The 26,507-nt window shown below is 54.6% G+C and overlaps 1 protein-coding gene across 1 annotated transcript in view; it reads right to left on the bottom strand.

The window, feature by feature from the left end:
• Positions 1-9,020: 9,020 nt before the first annotated feature.
• Positions 9,021-26,507, bottom strand: part of vipr1b (vasoactive intestinal peptide receptor 1b) — a 316,767-nt gene continuing 299,280 nt past the window's right edge. The window contains exon 13 of the mRNA XM_064941134.1: positions 9,021-9,265. Within this exon, the coding sequence (XP_064797206.1) occupies positions 9,038-9,265 (228 nt within the window). The 3' untranslated portion in view covers positions 9,021-9,037. The remainder of the gene's footprint in view (positions 9,266-26,507) is intronic.

The following is a 26,507-nucleotide window of genomic DNA, read 5'->3' as shown; positions in this document are numbered from 1 at the left end:
GCCAAGAAACTGAAGATCTGGTACAATGCTGTGTACTACTCCCTTCACAGAACAGCGCACACTGGCCCTAACCAGAATAGAAAGAGGAGTGAGAGGCCCCGGTGCACAACTAAGCAAGAGGACATGTACATTAGAGTGTCTAGTTTGAGAAACAGACACCTCACAAGTCCTCAACTGGCAGCTTCATTAAACAGTACCCGCAAAACACCAGTCTCAACATCAACAGTGATGAGGCGACTCCGGGATGCTGGCTTCCAGGCAGAGTTCCTCTGTCCAGTGTCTGTGTTCTTTTGCCCATCTTAATCTTTTAGTTTGATTGGCTTGTCTGAGATATCGCTTTTTCTCTACCATTACTACTGCAGACACTACCACTACTGTAACTATAACCAGTCACTACAATTACTACTGTAGTCACTACCCCTACTATAACCAGTCACTACCATTACTACTGTAGACACTACCACTACTATAACCAGTCACTACCACTACTACTGTAGACATTACCACTACTATAACCAGACACTACCACTACTATAACCAGTCACTACCACTACTATAACCAGTCACTACCACTACTATAACCAGACATTACCACTACTATAACCAGACACTACCACTACTATAACCAGTCACTACCACTACTATAACCAGTCACTACCACTACTATAACCAGACACTACCACTACTATAACCAGTCACTACCACTACTACTGTAGACACTACCACTACTATAACCAGACACTACCACTACTATAACCAGTCACTACCACTACTATAACCAGTCACTACCACTACTATAACCAGTCACTACCACTACTACTGTCGACATTACCACTACTATAACCAGACACTACCATTACTATAACCAGTCACTACCACTACTATAACCAGTCACTACCACTACTATAACCAGACACTACCATTACTATAACCAGTCACTACCACTACTATAACTATAACCAGCCACTACCACTACTATAACCAGTCACTACCACTACTATAACCAGTCACTACCACTACTATAACCAGTACCTACCACTACTATAACTATAACCAGTCACTACCACTACTATAACTATAACCAGTCACTACCATTACTACTGAATGTCACGCCTGCTCCCGCTCCCCCTGCCTGGCACTTGAGGGCACCAGGCAGCCCATCATTACACACACCTTTCACCATCGTTATGCGCATCAGCACTTCATGGGACTCACCTGGACTCTACTAACTTGATTGCCTACCCAATATCTGTTTCTTCCTCAGTTTCTTCCCCGTGTTTGAATTCATGTTTTGTTCCCCTTGTCCAGATGCTGTCCTTGTTTATTTTCATGTCCGTTATTTATTAAATATTCACTCCCTGTACTTGCTTCTCATCTCTTAGCGTCTGTGCTTACACTGAAGACACTACCAATACTATAACTCTGGCCTGTATTTATCGGTGTTAAATTAAGGGGAGGAACATTTACATCAGGTCCTCAAATCTCTACGATCAATGTAGGACAGGGATGAAGCGCAGCTTTGAGTCTGTGGCAAAATATACACAGCTGAACACAAACTTTACCCAGTCTAATCCAGCCATAGTCTGATATAAACTTCACTCTGCCTTACGGGTCCTTTACCTGTAAACAGAACACCCAGAGGGAGCAAGCTTAAAAAACTTCTCCAGCATCTGACCTCTGATCAGCAGCATTGACCATCTGAACCAGACAGCTCCAGTGTTGTTTGGTCTATCAGTTGTCTTATCCAGAGCGATTTACAGGGTACATCGACAGATTTTGTCACCTCTTTGGCTACGGGATTCAAACTAGCACCCTTTCAGTGACTGGCCCAACGCTCTTAACCACTAGGCTACCTGCACACCAAACAACCATTTCTCTCTCTCCACCACATGGCACCAAGAAGTCCCAAACCTAATGAGGGCTAGCCACGCCCTTCTTTTTATCAATTCCAAACAGGAAATGGCCTCAGAGTATCTTTGAGAGCATAGCTAAAAAGAACGCCCCTAGTGGGTATGAAGTGTGATTATGTGTTGTCTAAATACATCTTAAAAACTACAATTTCCTAACAATAGTCTGACACACAACCAAGGCCTACATGGTTCTTTAAATATTTTTATTTGCAATGGTTTGAGTGGTGAACACTTTAAAACCTTCATGGAGAATTCAGTTTTCTGCCAATATAACAAACTATTTCCATCTATATATGTACATGGAAATGAAGAAGGACAGCATATCAAAAATCAGAGTGGTTTTGTGTGTTAACATGAACATAACAAGATAATAACAACTTGTTGTTCACTTGTAGTCCTAGTGAGTTACATGAGCATAGCATGTTATGGTGCTTGTACACACGGTTTCATAATGTTACTCATGCTGCATGCATTATGCACTCAACAGAATCCATTTCAAAAAGACGATATAGAATCATAGTATTCTGTTAAACAACATTCAGTTCTCTAGCAACAAGTTGAACATTGTATGAACTTTTTAAAAACACAAGTGAATACACAAGTTGTATACTGGAAAACTTACTACACAATTATAATAGTTGTTAACTCTGTGTCTTATTGGACTGTTTATAATATTATTTCACATAATTCGTAATGACCGTGCCAGCAATAACTGAAAATAAATGATCAATTAAACACTTTGATAAAAATATCATATTTTTGAGCACAGTAAAGTACATGGTTGAGTATGAGAACGTATAAGAGGTACCTTGGCAGAGATACAAAATCTGCATCACACTAAAAAGACTGCAAACACACACACACACACACACACACACACACACACTAGTGAGGGACAGAGATTTGAGGCTTCAATCTTTTTTCAGCATCGTCATCGAAATGTTAAACGAACGAAATGAACATAAATATTCACATAGGAATGTAAAAACTTCATCAAGCTTTTTATTAAAATGTAGCCAGCTCCACCAGCGAACACTAAGCCTAACAACTAGCTATACCAGCTAATCCTAACCGCTAGCTACATCAGTTTACCCAAACACTAAGAGCTAGCTATACTAGCTAACACTAATAGCTGGCTATATCAGCTAACCCTAACAGCTAACTATACCAGCTAACACTAACAGCTAGCTATATCAGCTAACACACACAAAACATGTTTTATTTAACATTTATTTAACTAGGCAAGTCATTGAAGAACAAATTCATATTTACAATGACAACCTACACCAGCCAACACTGGGCCAATTGTGCACCTCCCTATGGGACTCCCAATCACAGACAGTTGTGATACAACCTAGATTAGAACCAGGGACCATAAGAGCGAGCAATATCAACTAACCCTGACCCTATCTGCTCGTTTGACCAAATTACCCTAACAGCAAGATATACTAGCTAACACTAACAGCTAGCTATAGCAGCTAACACTAACCCTAACAGCTAGCTATACTGACTAACCCTAACCCAAGCGAGGTATATCAGCTAACCCTAACAGCTAGCTATACAAGCTAACACTAAATCTAACAGCTAGATATATCAGCTAACCCTAAAAGCTAGCTACATCAGCTAACCCTAACTGCTAGCTATACCAGCTAACACTAACCCTAACAGCTAGTTAAACAAGCTAACACTAACAGCTAGCTATACTAGCTAACACTAACTACAACAGCGAACTATACTGGCTAACATTAACCCTAACAGCTAGCTATACTAGCTAACACTAACAGCTATCTATACTAGCTAAAACTAACAGCTATATATACTAGCTAACATTAACAGCTATCTATACTAGCTAACACTAACAACTAGCTAAATCAGCTAACACTTACCCTAACAGCTAGCTATACTTGCTAACACTAACTATAACAGTTAGCTATACTAACTAACGCTAACACTGACAGCTAGCTATATCAGCTAACTCTAACAGCTAGCTTTACCAGCTAACAATTACAATAACAGCTAGCTGTATGAGATAACACTAACAGCTAGCTATATCAGCTAACCCTAATGGCTAGCTATACCAGCTAACACTAACCCTAACAGCTAGTTAAACAAGCTAACACTAACAGCTAGCTATACTAGCTAACACTAACTATAACAGCGAACTGTACTGGCTAACATTAACCCTAACAGCTAGCTATACTAGCTAACAGAGTGGTAGAGAGTGGTAGTGAGGGAGAGCGGTAGTGAGGGAGAGGGGGAGAGAGGGAGTGAGGGAGAGTAGGAGAGGGGTAGTGAGGGAGTGAGGGATAGTAGGAGAGGGGTAATGAAGGAGAGGGGGAGAGTGGTAGTGAGGGAGAGTAGGAGAGGGGTAGTGAGGGAGTGAGGGAGAGTAGGAGAGTGAGGGAGAGTAGGAGAGGGGTAGTGAAGGAGAGCGGGAGAGCGGTAGTGAGGGAGACAGGGAGAGAGGGAGTGAGGGAGAGTAGGAGAGCGGTAGTGAGGGAGAGGGGAAGAGAGGGAGTGAGGGAGAGTAGGAGAGGGGTAGTGAGGGAGTGAGGGAGAGTAGGAGAGGGGTAGTGAGGGAGTGAGGGAGAGTAGGAGAGTGAGGGAGAGTAGGAGAGGGGTAGTGAAGGAGAGGGGGAGAGTGGTAGTGAGGGAGAGAGGGAGTGAGGGAGAGTAGGAGAGGGGTAGTGAGGGAGTGAGGGAGAGTAGGAGAGTGAGGGAGAGTATGAGAGGGTAGTGAAGGAGAGGGGGAGAGCGGTAGTGAGGGAGTGAGGGAGAGTAGGAGAGGGGTAGTGAGAGAGTGAGGGAGAGTAGGAGAGTGAGGGAGAGTAGGAGAGGGGTAGTGAAGGAGAGGGGGAGAGCGGTAGTGAGGGAGAGTAGGAGAGTGGTAGTGAGGGAGTGTAGAGAGTGGTAGTGGGGGAGTGAGGGAGAGGGGGAGAGTGACAGTGAGGTAGAGTGGTAGTGAGGGAGGGTGGTAGTGAGGGAGAGTGGTAGTGAGGGAGGGTGGTAGTGAGGGAGGGTGGTAGTGAGGGAATGTGGTAGTGAGGGAGAGTGGTAGTGAGGGAGAGTAGGAGAGTGGTAGTGAGGGAGAGTGGGAGTGGGGGAGTGAGGGAGAGTAGGAGAGGGGTAGTGAAGGAGAGGGGGAAAGTGATAGTGAGGGAGAGCGGGAGAGTGACAGTGAGGTAGAGTGGTAGTGAGGGAGAGGGGGAGAAAGGGAGAGTGGTAATGAGGGAGAGGGGGAGAAAGGGAGAGTGGTAGTGAGGGAGAGTGGTAGTGGGGGAGTGAGGGAGAGTAGGAGAGGGGTAGTGAAGGAGAGGGGGAGAGTGGTAGTGAGAGAGAGGGGGGAGTGACAGTGAGGTAGAGTGGTAGTGAGGGAGAGGGGGAGAAAGGGAGAGTGGTAGTGAGGGAGAGTGGTAGTGGGGGAGTGAGGGAGAGTAGGAGAGGGGTAGTGAAGGAGAGGGGGAGAGTGGTAGTGAGAGAGAGGGGGGAGTGACAGTGAGGTAGAGTGGTAGTGAGGGAGAGGGGGAGAAAGGGAGAGTGGTAGTGAGGGAGAGTGGTAGTGAGGGAGGGTGGTAGTGAGGGAATGTGGTAGTGAGGGAGAGTAGGAGAGTGGTAGTGAGGGAGAGTGGTAGTGAGGGAGGGTGGTAGTGAGGGAATGTGGTAGTGAGGGAGAGTAGGAGAGTGGTAGTGAGGGAGAGTGGGAGTGAGGGATTGATTTGACTTCATATTCCAGTCAGCAGCTGTAATGTTTGGTAAAGCATCATGGATTAAAAAAGTTTAAGATGGTTTTTCACAGATTCAAATTCTTCTGGACAGGTGCTGCCCCAAGTCTGTTTCCCTTCCCTTCCTATCTCCCCTGTCCCACTCCTGTGCAAGCTGTCCTGTCCTTTCCTGTCCTAAACTGTCCTCGGGTCTGTCCTGTCCTCGGCCTTGTCCTGTCCTTGGCTCCTGTTGTCCTCATAATGTCCTCCACTCAGGAACAGGAACCAGGTAGGAACCAGCAAGACCTAGCACTGTCCTGTCTTCTCTTGTCCTCAACTGTCCCTGTTCTGAGCTCTGTCCTGTCCTGGGCTCTGCTCTGTCCTGTCCTGGGATGTCCTGTCCTGAGCTTTGCTCTGTCTTGGCCTCTGTCCTGCTTTGGCTCTGCCCTGTCCTGTCTTGGGCTCTGTCCTGTTCTGGGCTCTGCCCTGTCCTGTCTTGGGCTCTGTCCTGTTCTGGGCTCTGTCCTGTACTGTCTTGGGCTCTGTCCTGGGCTCTGTCCTGTTCTGGGCTCTGTCCTGTCCTGGGCTCTGCCCTGGTCTGTCCTGGGCTCTGTCCTGTCCTTGGCTCCTGTCCTATGGTCCTCATAATGTCCTCAACTCAGGAAAAGGAACCAGGTAGGAACCAGCAGGGCCTAGCACCACAGAGAGAGCAGAGAGTGCTCCCAGGCACCCAGGTGTTTCTCCAGGGTTCCAATGCTCCCAGGCACCCAGGTGTTTCTCCAGGGTTCCAATGCCCCCAGGCACCCAGGTGTTTCTCCAGGGTTCCAATGCTCCCAGGCGCAGGGGGGTTCCTCCAGTGTTCCAATGCCCCCAGGCACCGGGGGGTTCCTCCAGTGTTCCAATGCCCCCAGGCACCGGGGGGTTCCTCCAGTGTTCCAATGCCCCCAGGCACCGGGGGGTTTCTCCAGGGTTCCAATGCCCCCAGGCACCCAGGTGTTTCTCCAGGGTTCCAATGCTCCCAGGCACCCAGGGGTTTATCCAGGGTTCCAATGCCCCCAGGCACCCAGGTGTTTCTCCAGGGTTCCAATGCTCCCAGGCACCCAGGGGTTTATCCAGGGTTCCAATGCCCCCAGGCACCCAGGTGTTTCTCCAGGGTTCCAATGCCCCCAGGCACCGGGGGATTTCTCCAGTGTTCCAATGCTCCCAGGCACCCAGGGGTTCCTCCAGGGTTCCAATGCCCCCAGGCACCCAGGTGTTTCTCCAGGGTTCCAATGCCCCCAGGCACCGGGGGATTTCTCCAGTGTTCCATCAGGTCACATTTCAGGAGCAGTCCAAATGTTCTAAAATCAGGAGAGACTTTTCGCGTGGCCGAGGGAACGTTATCTCACAACAGGAAGCAGCACTTTCACATTCCCCAACATCCTTACATCCTGAAAATCACCGGACAGACACTTCATTGTGTGAAAGGCAGATGTGTTTGTGTGTGCATATCTCTGTATGTGTTTTTGTATCTGTGTGTGTGTGTGTGTGTGTCTCTATCTGTGTGTGTGTGTGTGTGTGTGTGTCTGTGTGTATCTATCTCTCTGTGTGTGTGTGTGTGTGTATCTCTCTCTGTGTGTGTGTATCTCTGTATCTGTGTGTGTGTGTGTGTATCTCTCTCTGTGTGTGTGTATCTCTGTGTGTGTGTGTGTATCTCTCTCTCTGTGTGTGTGTGTGTATCTCTATCTCTGTGTGTGTGTGTGTGTGTGTATCTCTATCTCCGTGTGAGTGTGTGTATCTCTATCTCTGTGTGTGTGTGTGTGTATGTATCTCTATCTCTGTGTGTGTGTGTGTATCTCTATCTCTGTGTGTGTGTGTGTGTGTATCTCTATCTCTGTGTGTGTGTATCTCTATCTCTGTGTGTGTGTGTATCTCTATCTCTGTGTGTGTTTGTGTGTGTGTGTGCACCTCTGTGTGTGTGTGTGTGTGTGTGTGTGTGTGTGTGTGTGTGTGTGTGTGTGTGTGTGTGTGTGTGTGTGTGTGTGTGTGTGTGTGTGTGTGTGTGTGTGTGTGTCTGTATGTGTGTGTGTGTGTGTTTGTGTCTATGTGTGTGTGTGTATCTCTATCTCTGTATGTGTGTGTATCTCTGTATGTGTGTGTGTGTATCTCTGTATGTGTGTGTGCATCTCTGTGTGTTTGTGTGTGTGTATCTCTGTATGTGTGTATCTCTGCGTGTGTGTGTGTGTGTGTGTGTGTGTGTGTGTGTGTGTGTGTATCTCTGTATGTGTGTATGTGTGTGTGTATCTCTGTATGTGGGTGTGTGTATCTCTGTATGTGTGTGTGTGTGTATCTCTGTATGTGTGTGTATGTGTGTGTGTGTGTGTATCTCTGTATGTGTGTGTGTGTTTGTATCTGTGTGTGTGTGTGTGTGTGTTTGTGTGTGTGTGTATCTCTATCTCTGTATGTGTGTGTGTGTGTTTGTATCTGTGTGTGTGTGTTTGTGTGTGTGTGTATCTCTATCTCTGTATGTGTGTGTGTGTCTGTGTGTGTGTGTGTGTGTGTGTATCTCCGTATGTGTGTATCTCTGTATGTGTGTGTGTATCTCTGTATGTGTGTGTATGTGTGTGTGTATCTCTGTATGTGTGTATCTCTCTCTCTGTGTGTGTGTGTGTGTGTATCTCTGTATGTGTGTATGTGTGTGTGTATCTCTGTATGTGTGTGTGTGTATCTCTGTATGTGTGTGTGTGTGTGTATCTCTGTATGTGTGTGTATGTGTGTGTGTGTATCTCTGTATCTCTGTATTTGATTATTTTTTATTTCACCTTTATTTAACCAGCAGGTTGAGAACAAGTTCTCATGAGGTAGTTGGATGGGCTATTTACAGATGGGCTGTGTACAGGTGCAGTGATCGGAAAGCTGCTCTGACAGCTGGTGCTTAAAGCTAGTGAGGGAGGTATGAGTCTCCAGCTTCAGTGATTTTTGCAGTTCATTCCAGTCATTGGCAGCAGAGAACTGGAAGGAAAGGCGGCCAAAGGAAGTATTGGCTTTGGGGGTGACCATTGAGATATACCTGCTGGAGCGTGTGCTATGGGTGGGTGCTGCTATGGTGACCAGTGAGCTGAGATAAGGCAGAGCTTTACCTAGCAAAGACTTATAGATGACCTGGAGCAGGTGGGTTTGGCGACGAGAGTGTAGCGAGGGCCAGCCAACAAGAGCATACAGGTCACAGTGGTGGGTAGTATATGAGGCATTGTTGACAAACCGGATGGCACTGTGATAGACTACATCCAGTTTGCTGAGTAGAACGTTGGAGGCTATTTTGTAAATTACATCGCCGAAGTCAAGGATCAGTAGGATAGTCAGTTGATAGTCAGTTTTACGAGTGTATGTTTGGCGGCATGAGTGTGTGTATGTGTGTGTGTCTCTCTCTCTCTCTTTCTCTGTGTGTCAGATCATTGAGGAGTCGTCCTGGCATAGGGGGAGAGAGGAGGGAGAGGGGAGAGGAGGGGGGCAGGAGTAGGATGCGCGGCGTGTCGTTGGGCTGCAGCTCAACATTGAGATCTGAGTGGTGCCGGTACTGTTCCCCATAGAGGGGTGCTGGTGCTTAGCGGTGTCAGTACCCATGTGGTGCTGCAGGTTCCACCACCTCCACTTCCTCTTCATCTCAGACTGCACCTGGGGTAGGAGGAGAGGAGAGGGAGAGGGGGAGGAGGGTAGGGGGAGGAGGGGAGGGGAGAGAGAGGAAAGGGGAGGGGAAAGGCAGGGAGGGGGAGGAGGGGGAAAGAGGGGGAGAGAGGAGGAAGAGGATAAATTGAATGAGAGGAGGAGGAGGGGTGGAGATAAGAGATCGCTGTCAATTATATTTATTAAGTATCTTATGATAAACTGTAGACCTCAATACTTACCTAGAGAGTTTTCATCTGCATTTGTTGTAGCTGTCTATATACCACCACAAACCGATGCTGACACTGAACTCAATGAGTTGTATACGGCCATAAGCAAAGAGGAAAATTCTCATCCAAAGGCAACTCGCCCTCCACCTGCCAAATCTGACCATAACTCTATCCTCCTTATTCCTGCTTACAAGCTCAAATTAAAGCCAGAAGCACCAGTGACTCTGTCAATAAGTAAGTTGGCAGACAAAGCAGATGCTAAGCAACAAGCCGGTTTTGCTCGCACAGACTGGAAAATGTTCCGTGATTCTTCCGATGGTATTGAGGAGTACAGCACATCAGTCACTGGCGTCATTAATAAGTGCATCGATGACGTCGTCCCAGACCGAGTCTGTAACACCAACATGTTTCAAGCAGACCACCATAGTCCCTGTCCCCAAAAAACCTTAGGGTGGCAGGGTAGCCTAGTGGTTAGAGCGTTGGACTAGTAACCGGAAGGTTGCAAGTTCAAACCCCCTGAGCTGACAAGGTACAAATCTGTCATTCTGCCCCTGAACTGTTCCTAGGCCGTCATTGAAAATAAGAATGAGTTCTTAAACTGTTGAAACTCTAGGGGCGCAATTTCATTTTTGGATGAAAAACATTCCCGTTTTAAACAGGATATTTTGTCAGGAAAAGATGTCCCAGGCCTACACTGGGCTATTGCCCCTAATCTGTCCCAGGTTTACACTGGGCTATTGCCCCTAATCTGTCCCAGGTCTACACTGGGCTATTGTCTCTAATCTGTCCCAGGTTTACACTGGGCTATTGCCCCTAATCTGTCCCAGGTCTACACTGGGCTATTGTCTCTAATCTGTCCCAGGTCTACACTGGGCTATTGCCCCTAATCTGTCCCAGGTTTACACTGGGCTATTGTCTCTAATCTGTCCCAGGTCTACACTGGGCTATTGTCTCTAATCTGTCCCAGGTTTACACTGGGCTATTGTCTCTAATCTGTCCCAGGTCTACACTGGGCTATTGCCCCTAATCTGTCCCAGGTTTACACTGGGCTATTGTCTCTAATCTGTCCCAGGTTTACACTGGGCTATTGCCCCTAATCTGTCCCAGGTTTACACTGGGCTATTGTCTCTAATCTGTCCCAGTTTTACTCTGGGCTATTGTCTCTAATCTGTCCCAGGTTTACACAAGGCTATTGTCCCTAATCTGTCCCAGGTCTACACTGGGCTATTGTCTCTAATCTGTCCCAGGTCTACACTGGGCTATTGTCTCTAATCTGTCCCAGGTTTACACTGGGCTATTGTCCCTAATCTGTCCCAGGTCTACACTGGGCTATTGTCTCTAATCTGTCCCAGGTCTACACTGGGCTATTGTCCCTAATCTGTCCCAGGTCTATACTGGGCTATTGTCTCTAATCTGTCCCAGGTTTAAACTGGGCTATTGTCTCTAATCTGTCCCAGGTCTACACTGGGCCATTGCCCCTAATCTGTCCCAGGTTTACATTGGGCTATTGTCTCTAATCTGTCCCAGGTCTACACTGGGCTATTGTCTCTAATCTGTCCCAGGTTTACACTGGGCTATTGTCTCTAATCTGTCCCAGGTCTACACTGGGCTATTGCCCCTAATCTGTCCCAGGTTTACACTGGGCTATTGTCTCTAATCTGTCCCAGATTTACACTGGGCTATTGCCCCTAATCTGTCCCAGGTCTATACTGGGCTATTGTCTCTAATCTGTCCCATGTTTACACTGGGCTATTGTCTCTAATCTGTCCCAGGTCTACACTGGGCTATTGTCTCTAATCTGTCCCAGGTCTACACTGGGCTATTGTCTCTAATCTGTCCCAGGTCTACACTGGGCTATTGTCTCTAATCTGTCCCAGGTCTACACTGGGCTATTGTCTCTAATCTGTCCCAGGTCTACACTGGGCTATTGTCTCTAATCTGTCCCAGGTTTACACTGGGCTATTGTCTCTAATCTGTCCCAGGTCTACACTGGGCTATTGTCTCTAATCTGTCCCAGGTCTACACTGGGCTATTGTCCCTAATCTGTCCCGGGTCTACACTGGGCTATTGTCTCTAATCTGTCCCAGGTCTACACTGGGCTGTCTACACTGGGCTATTGTTTCTAATCTGTCCCAGGTCTACACTGGGCTATTGTCTCTAATCTGTCCCAGGTCTACACTGGGCTATTGTCTCTAATCTGTCCCAGGTCTACACTGGGCTATTGTCTCTAATCTGTCCCAGGTCTACACTGGGCTATTGTCTCTATTCTGTCCCAGGTCTACACTGGGCTATTGTCCCTAATCTGTCCCAGGTTTACACTGGGCTATTGTCCCTAATCTGTCCCAGGTTTACACTGGGCTATTGTCTCTAATCTGTCCCATGTCTCCTCTACACAGAGGACAAGACCGCAGAGGACGAGACCACAGAGGACGAGACCGCAGAGGACGAGACCGCAGAGGACGAGACCGCAGAGGACGAGACCGCAGAGGACGAGACAGCAGAGGGATAGACCGCAGAGGACGAGACCGCAGAGGACGAGACCGCAGAGGAAGAGACCGCAGAGGACGAGACCAAAGAGGACGAGACCGCAGAGGACGAGACCGCAGAGGATGAGACCGCAGAGGATGAGACCGCAGAGGATTAGACCGCAGAGGACGAGACCACAGAGGGATAGACCGCAGAGGTATAGACCACAGAGGACAAGACCGCAGAGGTATAGACCGCAGAGGATGAGACCGCAGAGGATGAGACCGCAGAGGACGAGACCACAGAGGACGAGACCACAGAGGGATATAACCGCAGAGGACGAGACCGCAGAGGAAGCGACCGCAGAGGACGAGACCACAGAGGACGAGACCACAGAGGACGAGACCGCAGAGGACAAGACCACAGAGGACGAGACCGCAGAGGACGAGACCGCAGAGGACGAGACCGCAGAGGACTAGACCACAGAGGACGAGACCGCAGAGGACGAGACGCAGAGGACGAGACCACAGAGGACGAGACCACAGAGGACGAGACCACAGAGGACGAGACCGCAGTGGTACAGACCACAGAGGACGAGACCGCAGAGGACGAGAACACAGAGGACGAAACCACAGAGGACGAGACTACAGTGGACGAGACCACAGAGGAAGAGAACACAGAGGACGAGACCGCAGAGGACGAAACCGCAGAGGACGAGACCGCAGAGGACGAGACCACAGAGGAAGAGACCGCAGAGGGATAGACCGCAGAGGACGAGACCACAGAGGATGAGACCACAGTGGACGAGACCACAGAGGACGAGACCACAGAGGACGAGACCACAGAGGACGAGACCGCAGTGGTACAGACCACAGAGGACGAGACCGCAGAGGACGAGAACACAGAGGACGAGACCACAGAGGAATAGACCACAGAGGACGAGACCACAGAGGACGAAACCACAGAGGACGAGACCACAGTGGACGAGACCACAGAGGAAGAGACCGCAGAGGACGAGACCGCAGAGGACGAAACCGCAGAGGACGAGACCGCAGAGGACGAGACCACAGAGGAAGAGACCGCAGAGGGATAGACCGCAGAGGACGAGACCACAGAGGATGAGACCACAGAGGACGAGACCACAGAGGACGAGACCGCAGAGGAATAGACCGCAGAGGATGAGACCGCAGAGGGCGAGACCGCAGAGGACGAGACCGCAGAGGACGAGACCGCAGAGGACGAGACCGCAGAGGGATAGACCACAGAGGGAGAGACCGCAAAGGACGAGACAACAGATGGAGAGACCGCAGAGGACGAGACGCAGAGGACGAGACCGCAGAGACCGAGACCGCAGAGGAAGAGACCGCAGAGGACGAGACCGCAGAGGGCGAGACCGCAGAGGACGAGACCGCAGAGGACGAGACCGCAGAGGACGAGACCGCAGAGGAATAGACCGCAGAGGATGAGACCGCAGAGGGCGAGACCGCAGAGGACGAGACCGCAGAGGACGAGACCGCAGAGGACGAGACCGCAGAGGACGAGACCGCAGAGGGATAGACCACAAAGGGAGAGACAACAGATGGAGAGACCGCAGAGGACGAGACAACAGATGGAGAGACCGCAGAGGATGAGACCGCAGAGGACGAGACCACAGAGGAAGAGACCGCAGAGGGAGAGACCGCAGAGGACGAGACCGCAGAGGACGAGACCGCAGAGGAAGAGACCGCAGAGGACGAGACCGCAGAGGAAGAGACCGCAGAGGATGAGACCGCAGAGGAAGAGACCGCAGAGGGAGAGACCGCAGAGGACGAGACCGCAGAGGACGAGACCGCAGAGGAAGAGACCGCAGAGGACGAGACCGCAGAGGAAGAGACCGCAGAGGAGAGACCGCAGAGGACGAGACCGCAGAGGACGAGACCGCAGAGGACGAGACCGCAGAGGATTAGACCGCAGAGGAAGAGACCACAGAGGACGAGACCACAGAGGGATAGACCGCAGAGGTATAGACCACAGAGGACGAGACCGCAGAGGACGAGACCGCAGAGGACGAGACCGCAGAGGATGAGACCGCAGAGGATTAGACCGCAGAGGACGAGACCACAGAGGACGAGACCACAGAGGGATAGACCGCAGAGGTATAGACCACAGAGGACGAGACCGCAGAGGACGAGACCGCAGAGGACGAGACCGCAGAGGACGAGACCGCAGAGGATGAGACCGCAGAGGATGACACCGCAGAGGACGAGACCACAGAGGACGAGACCACAGAGGGATATAACCACAGAGGACGAGACCGCAGAGGAATAGACCGCAGAGGATGAGACTGCAGAGGGCGAGACCGCAGAGGACGAGACCGCAGAGGACGAGACCGCAGAGGACGAGACCACAGAAGACGAGACCACAGAGGGATAGACCGCAGAGGACGAGACCGCAGAGGACGAGACCACAGAGGACGAGACCCCAGAGGACGAGACCGCAGAGGAATAGACCGCAGAGGATGAGACCGCAGAGGGCGAGACCACAGAGGACGAGACCGCAGAGGACGAGACCGCAGAGGAAGCGACCACAGAGGACGAGACCACAGAGGACGAGACCGCAGAGGACAAGACCACAGAGGACGAGACCGCAGAGGACGAGACCGCAGAGGACGAGACCGCAGAGGACTAGACCACAGAGGACGAGACCACAGAGGAATAGACCGCAGAGGACGAGACCGCAGAGGACGAGACCACAGAGGGATAGACCGCAGAGGACGAGACCGCAGAGGACGAGACCACAGAGGACGAGACCCCAGAGGACGAGACCGCAGAGGAATAGACCGCAGAGGATGAGACCGCAGAGGGCGAGACCACAGAGGACGAGACAGCAGAGGACGAGACCGCAGAGGAAGCGACCACAGAGGACGAGACCACAGAGGACGAGACCGCAGAGGACAAGACCACAGAGGACGAGACCGCAGAGGACGAGAACGCAGAGGACGAGCCCGCAGAGGACTAGACCACAGAGGACGAGACCACAGAGGAATAGACCACAGAGGACGAGACCACAGAGGACGAAACCACAGAGGACGAGACCACAGAGGACGAGACCACAGTGGTACAGACCACAGGGGACGAGACCACAGAGGAAGAGACCGCAGAGGACGAGACCGCAGAGGACGAAACCGCAGAGGACGAGACCGCAGAGGACGAGACCACAGAGGAAGAGACCGCAGAGGGATAGACCGCAGAGGACGAGACCATAGAGGATGAGACCACAGAGGACAAGACCACAGAGGACGAGACCGCAGAGGGATAGACCACAGAGGACGAGACCACAGAGGACGAAACCACAGAGGACAAGACCACAGAGGACGAGACCACAGTGGTACAGACCACAGGGGACGAGACCACAGAGGAAGATCTCGCCATCATGATCTCGCCATCACGGTTGACAATTCCATTGTGTCCTCCTCCCAGAGCGCTAAGAACCTTGGCGTGATCCTGGACAACACCCTGTCGTTCTCAACCAACATCATGGCGGTGGCCCGTTCCTGTAGGTTCATGCTCTACAACATCCGCAGAGTACGACCCTGCCTCACACAGGAAGCGGCGCAGGTCCTAATCCAGGCACTTGTCATCTCCCGTCTGGATTACTGCAACTCGCTGTTGGCTGGGCTCCCTGCCTGTGCCATTAAACCCCTACAACTCATCCAGAACGCCGCAGCCCGTCTGGTGTTCAACCTTCCCAAGTTCTCTCACGTCACCCCGCTCCTCCGCTCTCTCCACTGGCTTCCAGTTGAAGCTCGCATCCGCTACAAGACCATGGTGCTTGCCTACGGAGCTGTGAGGGGAACGGCACCGCAGTACCTCCAGGCTCTGATCAGGCCCTACACCCAAGCAAGGGCACTGCGTTCATCCACCTCTGGCCCGCTCGCCTCCCTACCACTGAGGAAGTACAGTTCCCGCTCAGCCCAGTCAAAATTGTTCGCTGCTCTGGCCCCCCAATGGTGGAACAAACTCCCTCACGACGCCAGGACAGCGGAGTCAATCACCACCTTCCGGAGACACCTGAAACCCCACCTCTTCAAGGAATACCTAGGATAGGATAAGTAATCCTTCTCACCCCCGTCCCCCCCTTAATGATTTAGATGAACTATTGTAAAGTGGCTGTTCCACTGGATGTCAGAAGGTGAATTCACCAATTTGTAAGTCGCTAAATGACTTAAATGTAAATGTAAATGTAAATGAAGAGACCGCAGAGGACGAGACCGCAGAGGACGAAACCGCAGAGGACGAGACCGCAGAGGACGAGACCACAGAGGAAGAGACCGCAGAGGGATAGACCGCAGAGGACGAGACCACAGAGGATGAGACCACAGAGGACGAGACCACAGAGGACGAGACCGCAGGGGAATAGACCGCAGAGGATGAGACCGCAGAGGAAGAGACCGCAGAGGATGAGACAGCAGAGGAAGAGACCGCAGGGGATGAGACAGCAGAGGACGAGACCGCAGAGGACGAGACCGCAGAGGAAGAGACCGCAGAGGACGAGACCGCAGAGGACGAGACCACAGAGGACGAGAACCGCAGAGGACGAGACCACAGAGGACGAGACCGCCGAGGACGAGCCCGCCGAGGACGAGACCGCAGAGGGAGAGACCGCAGAGGACGAGACCACAGAGGACGAGACCGCAGTGGTACAGACCACAGAGGACGAGACCGCAGAGGACGAGAACACAGAGGACGAAACCACAGAGGACGAGACTACAGTGGACGAGACCACAGAGGAAGAGAACACAGAGGACGAGACCGCAGAGGACGAAACCGCAGAGGACGAGACCGCAGAGGACGAGACCACAGAGGAAGAGACCGCAGAGGGATAGACCGCAGAGGACGAGACCACAGAGGATGAGACCACAGTGGACGAGACCACAGAGGACGAGACCACAGAGGACGAGACCACAGAGGACGAGACCGCAGTGGTACAGACCACAGAGGACGAGACCGCAGAGGACGAGAACACAGAGGACGAGACCACAGAGGAATAGACCACAGAGGACGAGACCACAGAGGACGAAACCACAGAGGACGAGACCACAGTGGACGAGACCACAGAGGAAGAGACCGCAGAGGACGAGACCGCAGAGGACGAAACCGCAGAGGACGAGACCGCAGAGGACGAGACCACAGAGGAAGAGACCGCAGAGGGATAGACCGCAGAGGACGAGACCACAGAGGATGAGACCACAGAGGACGAGACCACAGAGGACGAGACCGCAGAGGAATAGACCGCAGAGGATGAGACCGCAGAGGGCGAGACCGCAGAGGACGAGACCGCAGAGGACGAGACCGCAGAGGACGAGACCGCAGAGGGATAGACCACAGAGGGAGAGACCGCAAAGGACGAGACAACAGATGGAGAGACCGCAGAGGACGAGACGCAGAGGACGAGACCGCAGAGACCGAGACCGCAGAGGAAGAGACCGCAGAGGACGAGACCGCAGAGGGCGAGACCGCAGAGGACGAGACCGCAGAGGACGAGACCGCAGAGGACGAGACCGCAGAGGAATAGACCGCAGAGGATGAGACCGCAGAGGGCGAGACCGCAGAGGACGAGACCGCAGAGGACGAGACCGCAGAGGACGAGACCGCAGAGGAAGAGACCGCAGAGGATAGACCACAAAGGGAGAGACAACAGATGGAGAGACCGCAGAGGACGAGACAACAGATGGAGAGACCGCAGAGGATGAGACCGCAGAGGACGAGACCACAGAGGAAGAGACCGCAGAGGGAGAGACCGCAGAGGACGAGACCGCAGAGGACGAGACCGCAGAGGAAGAGACCGCAGAGGACGAGACCGCAGAGGAAGAGACCGCAGAGGATGAGACCGCAGAGGAAGAGACCGCAGAGGGAGAGACCGCAGAGGACGAGACCGCAGAGGACGAGACCGCAGAGGAAGAGACCGCAGAGGACGAGACCGCAGAGGAAGAGACCGCAGAGGGAGAGACCGCAGAGGACGAGACCGCAGAGGACGAGACCGCAGAGGACGAGACCGCAGAGGATTAGACCGCAGAGGAAGAGACCACAGAGGACGAGACCACAGAGGGATAGACCGCAGAGGTATAGACCACAGAGGACGAGACCGCAGAGGACGAGACCGCAGAGGACGAGACCGCAGAGGATGAGACCGCAGAGGATTAGACCGCAGAGGACGAGACCACAGAGGACGAGACCACAGAGGGATAGACCGCAGAGGTATAGACCACAGAGGACGAGACCGCAGAGGACGAGACCGCAGAGGACGAGACCGCAGAGGACGAGACCGCAGAGGATGAGACCGCAGAGGATGACACCGCAGAGGACGAGACCACAGAGGACGAGACCACAGAGGGATATAACCACAGAGGACGAGACCGCAGAGGAATAGACCGCAGAGGATGAGACTGCAGAGGGCGAGACCGCAGAGGACGAGACCGCAGAGGACGAGACCGCAGAGGACGAGACCACAGAAGACGAGACCACAGAGGGATAGACCGCAGAGGACGAGACCGCAGAGGACGAGACCACAGAGGACGAGACCCCAGAGGACGAGACCGCAGAGGAATAGACCGCAGAGGATGAGACCGCAGAGGGCGAGACCACAGAGGACGAGACCGCAGAGGACGAGACCGCAGAGGAAGCGACCACAGAGGACGAGACCACAGAGGACGAGACCGCAGAGGACAAGACCACAGAGGACGAGACCGCAGAGGACGAGACCGCAGAGGACGAGACCGCAGAGGACTAGACCACAGAGGACGAGACCACAGAGGAATAGACCGCAGAGGACGAGACCGCAGAGGACGAGACCACAGAGGGATAGACCGCAGAGGACGAGACCGCAGAGGACGAGACCACAGAGGACGAGACCCCAGAGGACGAGACCGCAGAGGAATAGACCGCAGAGGATGAGACCGCAGAGGGCGAGACCACAGAGGACGAGACAGCAGAGGACGAGACCGCAGAGGAAGCGACCACAGAGGACGAGACCACAGAGGACGAGACCGCAGAGGACAAGACCACAGAGGACGAGACCGCAGAGGACGAGAACGCAGAGGACGAGCCCGCAGAGGACTAGACCACAGAGGACGAGACCACAGAGGAATAGACCACAGAGGACGAGACCACAGAGGACGAAACCACAGAGGACGAGACCACAGAGGACGAGACCACAGTGGTACAGACCACAGGGGACGAGACCACAGAGGAAGAGACCGCAGAGGACGAGACCGCAGAGGACGAAACCGCAGAGGACGAGACCGCAGAGGACGAGACCACAGAGGAAGAGACCGCAGAGGGATAGACCGCAGAGGACGAGACCATAGAGGATGAGACCACAGAGGACAAGACCACAGAGGACGAGACCGCAGAGGGATAGACCACAGAGGACGAGACCACAGAGGACGAAACCACAGAGGACAAGACCACAGAGGACGAGACCACAGTGGTACAGACCACAGGGGACGAGACCACAGAGGAAGATCTCGCCATCATGATCTCGCCATCACGGTTGACAATTCCATTGTGTCCTCCTCCCAGAGCGCTAAGAACCTTGGCGTGATCCTGGACAACACCCTGTCGTTCTCAACCAACATCATGGCGGTGGCCCGTTCCTGTAGGTTCATGCTCTACAACATCCGCAGAGTACGACCCTGCCTCACACAGGAAGCGGCGCAGGTCCTAATCCAGGCACTTGTCATCTCCCGTCTGGATTACTGCAACTCGCTGTTGGCTGGGCTCCCTGCCTGTGCCATTAAACCCCTACAACTCATCCAGAACGCCGCAGCCCGTCTGGTGTTCAACCTTCCCAAGTTCTCTCACGTCACCCCGCTCCTCCGCTCTCTCCACTGGCTTCCAGTTGAAGCTCGCATCCGCTACAAGACCATGGTGCTTGCCTACGGAGCTGTGAGGGGAACGGCACCGCAGTACCTCCAGGCTCTGATCAGGCCCTACACCCAAGCAAGGGCACTGCGTTCATCCACCTCTGGCCCGCTCGCCTCCCTACCACTGAGGAAGTACAGTTCCCGCTCAGCCCAGTCAAAATTGTTCGCTGCTCTGGCCCCCCAATGGTGGAACAAACTCCCTCACGACGCCAGGACAGCGGAGTCAATCACCACCTTCCGGAGACACCTGAAACCCCACCTCTTCAAGGAATACCTAGGATAGGATAAGTAATCCTTCTCACCCCCGTCCCCCTTAATGATTTAGATGAACTATTGTAAAGTGGCTGTTCCACTGGATGTCAGAAGGTGAATTCACCAATTTGTAAGTCGCTAAATGACTTAAATGTAAATGTAAATGTAAATGAAGAGACCGCAGAGGACGAGACCGCAGAGGACGAAACCGCAGAGGACGAGACCGCAGAGGACGAGACCACAGAGGAAGAGACCGCAGAGGGATAGACCGCAGAGGACGAGACCACAGAGGATGAGACCACAGAGGACGAGACCACAGAGGACGAGACCGCAGGGGAATAGACCGCAGAGGATGAGACCGCAGAGGAAGAGACCGCAGAGGATGAGACAGCAGAGGAAGAGACCGCAGGGGATGAGACAGCAGAGGACGAGACCGCAGAGGACGAGACCGCAGAGGAAGAGACCGCAGAGGACGAGACCGCAGAGGACGAGACCACAGAGGACGAGAACCGCAGAGGACGAGACCACAGAGGACGAGACCGCCGAGGACGAGCCCGCCGAGGACGAGACCGCAGAGGGAGAGACCGCAGAGGACGAGACCACAGAGGGAGAGACCACAGATGGAGAGACCGCAGAGGGAGAGACCACAGATGGAGAGACCGCAGAGGGAGAGACCGCAGAGGAATAGACCGCAGAGGAAGAGACCGCAGAGGACGAGACCGCAGAGGAAGAGACCGCAGAGGAAGACACCGCAGAGGACGAGACCGCAGAGGAAGAGACCGCAGAGGGAGAGACCGCAGAGGACGAGACCACAGAGGGAGAGACTACAGATGGAGAGACCGCAGAGGGAGAGACCACAGATGGAGAGACCGCAGAGGACGAGACCGCAGGGGAATAGACCGCAGAGGATGAGACCGCAGAGGACAAGACCACAGAGGATGAGACAGCAGAGGAAGAGACCGCAGAGGATGAGACAGCAGAGGACGAGACCGCAGAGGACGAGACCGCAGAGGAAGAGACCGCAGAGGACGAGACCGCAGGGGAATAGACCGCAGAGGATGAGACCGCAGAGGACGAGACCACAGAGGATGAGACCACAGAGGACGAGACCACAGAGGACGAGACCGCAGGGGAATAGACCGCAGAGGACGAGACCACAGAGGATGAGACCACAGAGGACGAGACCACAGAGGATGAGACCACAGAGGACGAGACCACAGAGGACGAGACCGCAGAGGACGAGACCGCAGAGGAAGAGACCGCAGAGGGAGAGACCGCAGAGGACGAGACCACAGAGGGAGAGACCACAGATGGAGGGACCGCAGAGGGAGAGACCACAGATGGAGAGACCGCAGAGGGAGAGACCACAGAGGAAGAGACCGCAGAGGGAGAGACCGCAGAGGACGAGACCGCAGAGGAAGAGACCGCAGAGGGAGAGACCGCAGAGGACGAGACCGCAGAGGAATAGACCGCAGAGGAAGAGACCGCAGAGGACGAGACCGCAGAGGAAGAGACCGCAGAGGAAGACACCGCAGAGGACGAGACCGAAGAGGAAGAGACCGCAGAGGGAGAGACCGCAGAGGACGAGACCACAGAGGGAGAGACCACAGATGGAGAGACCGCAGAGGGAGAGACCACAGATGGAGAGACCGCAGAGGACGAGACCGCAGGGGAATAGACCGCAGAGGATGAGACCGCAGAGGACAAGACCACAGAGGATGAGACAGCAGAGGAAGAGACCGCAGAGGATGAGACAGCAGAGGACGAGACCGCAGAGGACGAGACCGCAGAGGAAGAGACCGCAGAGGACGAGACCGCAGGGGAATAGACCGCAGAGGATGAGACCGCAGAGGACGAGACCACAGAGGATGAGACCACAGAGGACGAGACCACAGAGGACGAGACCGCAGGGGAATAGACCGCAGAGGATGAGACCGCAGAGGACAAGACCACAGAGGATGAGACAGCAGAGGAAGAGACCGCAGAGGATGAGACAGCAGAGGATGAGACCGCAGAGGACGAGACCGCAGAGGAAGAGACCGCAGAGGACGAGACCGCAGAGGACGAGACCACAGAGGACGAGAACCGCAGAGGACGAGACCGCAGAGGACGAGACCGCAGAGGACGAGACCGCAGAGGAAGAGACCGCAGAGGGAGAGACCGCAGAGGACGAGACCACAGAGGGAGAGACCACAGATGGAGAGACCGCAGAGGGAGAGACCACAGATGGAGAGACCGCAGAGGGAGAGACCACAGAGGGAGAGACCACAGAGGAAGAGACCGCAGAGGACGAGACCGCAGAGGAAGAGACCGCAGAGGGAGAGACCGCAGAGGACGAGACCGCAGAGGAATAGACCGCAGAGGAAGAGACCGCAGAGGAAGAGACCGCAGAGGAAGACACCGCAGAGGACGAGACCGCAGAGGAAGAGACCGCAGAGGGAGAGACCGCAGAGGACGAGACCACAGAGGGAGAGACCACAGATGGAGAGACCGCAGAGGGAGAGACCACAGATGGAGAGACTGCAGAGGACGAGACCGCAGGGGAATAGACCACAGAGGATGAGACCGCAGGGGACGAGACCGCAGAGGATGAGACCGCAGAGGACGAGACCGCAGAGGAAGAGACCGCAGAGGACGAGACCACAGAGGACGAGAACCGCAGAGGACGAGACCACAGAGGACGAGACCGCAGAGGACGAGACCGCAGAGGAAGAGACCGCAGAGGGAGAGACCGCAGAGGACGAGACCACAGAGGGAGAGACCACAGATGGAGAGACCGCAGAGGGAGAGACCACAGAGGAAGAGACCGCAGAGGACTAGACCGCAGAGGAAGAGACCGCAGAGGACGAGACCGCAGAGGAAGAGACCGCAGAGGAAGACACCGCAGAGGACGAGACCGCAGAGGAAGAGACCGCAGAGGGAGAGACCGCAGAGGATGAGACCACAGAGGGAGAGACCACAGATGGAGAGACCGCAGAGGGAGAGACCACAGATGGAGAGACCGCAGAGGACGAGACCGCAGAGGAAGAGACCGCAGAGGACGAGACCGCAGAGGACGAGACCGCAGAGGACGAGACCGCAGAGGGAGAGACCACAGATGGAGAGACCGCAGAGGAAGAGACCATAGAGGATGAGACCGCAGAGGAAGAGACCGCAGAGGATGAGACCACAGAGGGAGAGACCAGAGATGGAGAGACCGCAGAGGAAGAGACCGCAGAGGACGAGACCGCAGAGGGAGAGATCGCAGAGGACGAGACCGCAGAGGACGAGACCGCAGAGGGAGAGACCACAGATGGAGAGACCGCAGAGGAAGAGACCGCAGAGGACGAGACCACAGAGGGAGAGACCAGATATGGAGAGACCGCAAAGGAAGAGACCGCAGAGGACGAGACCGCAGAGGGAGAGACCACAGATGGAGAGACCGCAGAGGAAGAGACAGCAGAGGACGAGACCGCAGAGGACGAGACCGCAGAGGACGAGACCGCAGAGGACGAGACCGCAGAGGGCGAGACCGCAGAGGACGAGACCGCAGAGGAATAGACCACAGAGGGCGAGACCGCAGAGGACGAGACCGCAGAGGACGAGACCGCAGAGGGCGAGACCGCAGAGGACGAGACCGCAGAGGACGAGACCGCAGAGGACGAGACCACAGATGGAGAGACCGCAGAGGAAGAGACTCAGAGGACGAGACCACAGAGGGAGAGACCACAGATGGAGAGACCGCAGAGGAAGAGACCGCAGAGGACGAGACCGCAGAGGAAGAGACCGCAGAGGAAGAGACCGCAGAGGACGAGACCGCAGAGGACGAGACCGCAGAGGAAGAGACCGCAGAGGGAGAGACCGCAGAGGATGAGACCACAGAGGACTAGACCGCAGAGGAATAGACCGCAGAGGATGAGACCACAGAGGACTAGACCGCAGAGGAATAGACCGCAGAGGATGAGACCGCAGAGGGCGAGACCGCAGAGGACGAGACCGCAGAGGACGAGACCGCAGAGGACGAGACCGCAGAGGACGAGACCGCAGAGGACGAGACCGCAGAGGGAGAGACCGCAGAGGACGAGACCAGAGAGGAAGAGACCGCAGAGGACGAGACCGCAGAGGACGAGACCGCAGAGGAAGAGACCGCAGAGGAAGAGACCGCAGAGGACGAGACCGCAGAGGACGAGACCGCAGAGGACGAGACCGCAGAGGACGAGACCGCAGAGGGAGAGACCGCAGAGGACGAGACCGCAGAGGGAGAGACCGCAGAGGGAGAGACCGCAGAGGATGAGACCACAGATGGAGAGACCGCAGAGGACGAGACCGCAGAGGGAGAGACCGCAGATGGAGAGACCGCAGAGGAAGAGACTACAGATGGAGAGACCGCAGAGGACGAGACCGCAGAGGGAGAGACCGCAGAGGAAGAGACCACAGATGGAGAGACCGCAGAGGACGAGACCGCAGAGGAAGAGACCGCAGAGGGAGAGACCGCAGAGGATGAGACCACAGAGGAAGAGACCACAGATGGAGAGACCGCAGAGGACGAGACCGCAGAGGGACAGACCGCAGAGGAAGAGACCACAGATGGAGAGACCGCAGAGGACGAGACCGCAGAGGAAGAGACCGCAGAGGGAGAGACCGCAGAGGAATAGACCGCAGAGGATGAGACCGCAGAGGGCGAGACCGCAGAGGACGAGACCGCAGAGGACGAGACCGCAGAGGACGAGACCGCAGAGGATGAGACCGCAGAGGATGAGACAGCAGAGGAAGAGACCGCAGAGGGATATAACCGCAGAGGACGAGACCGCAGAGGAATAGACCGCAGAGGATGAGACTGCAGAGGGCGAGACCGCAGAGGACGAGACCGCAGAGGACGAGACCACAGAAGACGAGACCGCAGAGGGAGAGACCGCAGAGGACGAGACCAGAGAGGAAGAGACCGCAGAGGACGAGACCGCAGAGGACGAGACCGCAGAGGAAGAGACCGCAGAGGAAGAGACCGCAGAGGACGAGACCGCAGAGGACGAGACCGCAGAGGACGAGACCGCAGAGGACGAGACCGCAGAGGGAGAGACCGCAGAGGACGAGACCGCAGAGGGAGAGACCGCAGAGGGAGAGACCGCAGAGGATGAGACCACAGATGGAGAGACCGCAGAGGACGAGACCGCAGAGGGAGAGACCGCAGATGGAGAGACCGCAGAGGAAGAGACTACAGATGGAGAGACCGCAGAGGACGAGACCGCAGAGGGAGAGACCGCAGAGGAAGAGACCACAGATGGAGAGACCGCAGAGGACGAGACCGCAGAGGAAGAGACCGCAGAGGGAGAGACCGCAGAGGATGAGACCACAGAGGAAGAGACCACAGATGGAGAGACCGCAGAGGACGAGACCGCAGAGGGACAGACCGCAGAGGAAGAGACCACAGATGGAGAGACCGCAGAGGACGAGACCGCAGAGGAAGAGACCGCAGAGGGAGAGACCGCAGAGGAATAGACCGCAGAGGATGAGACCGCAGAGGGCGAGACCGCAGAGGACGAGACCGCAGAGGACGAGACCGCAGAGGACGAGACCGCAGAGGATGAGACCGCAGAGGATGAGACAGCAGAGGAAGAGACCGCAGAGGGATATAACCGCAGAGGACGAGACCGCAGAGGAATAGACCGCAGAGGATGAGACTGCAGAGGGCGAGACCGCAGAGGACGAGACCGCAGAGGACGAGACCGCAGAGGACGAGACCACAGAAGACGAGACCACAGAGGGATAGACCGCAGAGGAAGAGACCGCAGAGGACGAGACCGCAGAGGGAGAGACCGCAGAGGACGAGACCGCAGAGGACGAGACCGCAGAGGGAGAGACCACAGATGGAGAGACCGCAGAGGAAGAGACCGCAGAGGACGAGACCACAGAGGGAGAGACCAGAGATGGAGAGACCGCAGAGGAAGAGACCGCAGAGGACGAGACCGCAGAGGGAGAGACCACAGATGGAGAGACCGCAGAGGAAGAGACAGCAGAGGACGAGACCGCAGAGGACGAGACCGCAGAGGACGAGACCGCAGAGGGCGAGACCGCAGAGGACGAGACCGCAGAGGGCGAGACCGCAGAGGACGAGACCGCAGAGGACGAGACCGCAGAGGGCGAGACCGCAGAGGACGAGACCGCAGAGGACGAGACCGCAGATGGAGAGACCGCAGAGGAAGAGACTCAGAGGACGAGACCACAGAGGGAGAGACCACAGATGGAGAGACCGCAGAGGAAGAGACCGCAGAGGACGAGACCGCAGAGGAAGAGACCGCAGAGGAAGAGACCGCAGAGGACGAGACCGCAGAGGACGAGACCGCAGAGGAAGAGACCGCAGAGGGAGAGACCGCAGAGGATGAGACCACAGAGGACTAGACCGCAGAGGAATAGACCGCAGAGGAAG

This window comes from Oncorhynchus masou, chromosome 28 (genome assembly GCF_036934945.1).
Source record: "Oncorhynchus masou masou isolate Uvic2021 chromosome 28, UVic_Omas_1.1, whole genome shotgun sequence".
NCBI classification, from domain to species: Eukaryota; Metazoa; Chordata; class Actinopteri; order Salmoniformes; family Salmonidae; genus Oncorhynchus; species Oncorhynchus masou.
Note: the sequence above shows the minus strand (reverse complement) of the source record. Positions and strands in the feature narration are given on the sequence as shown.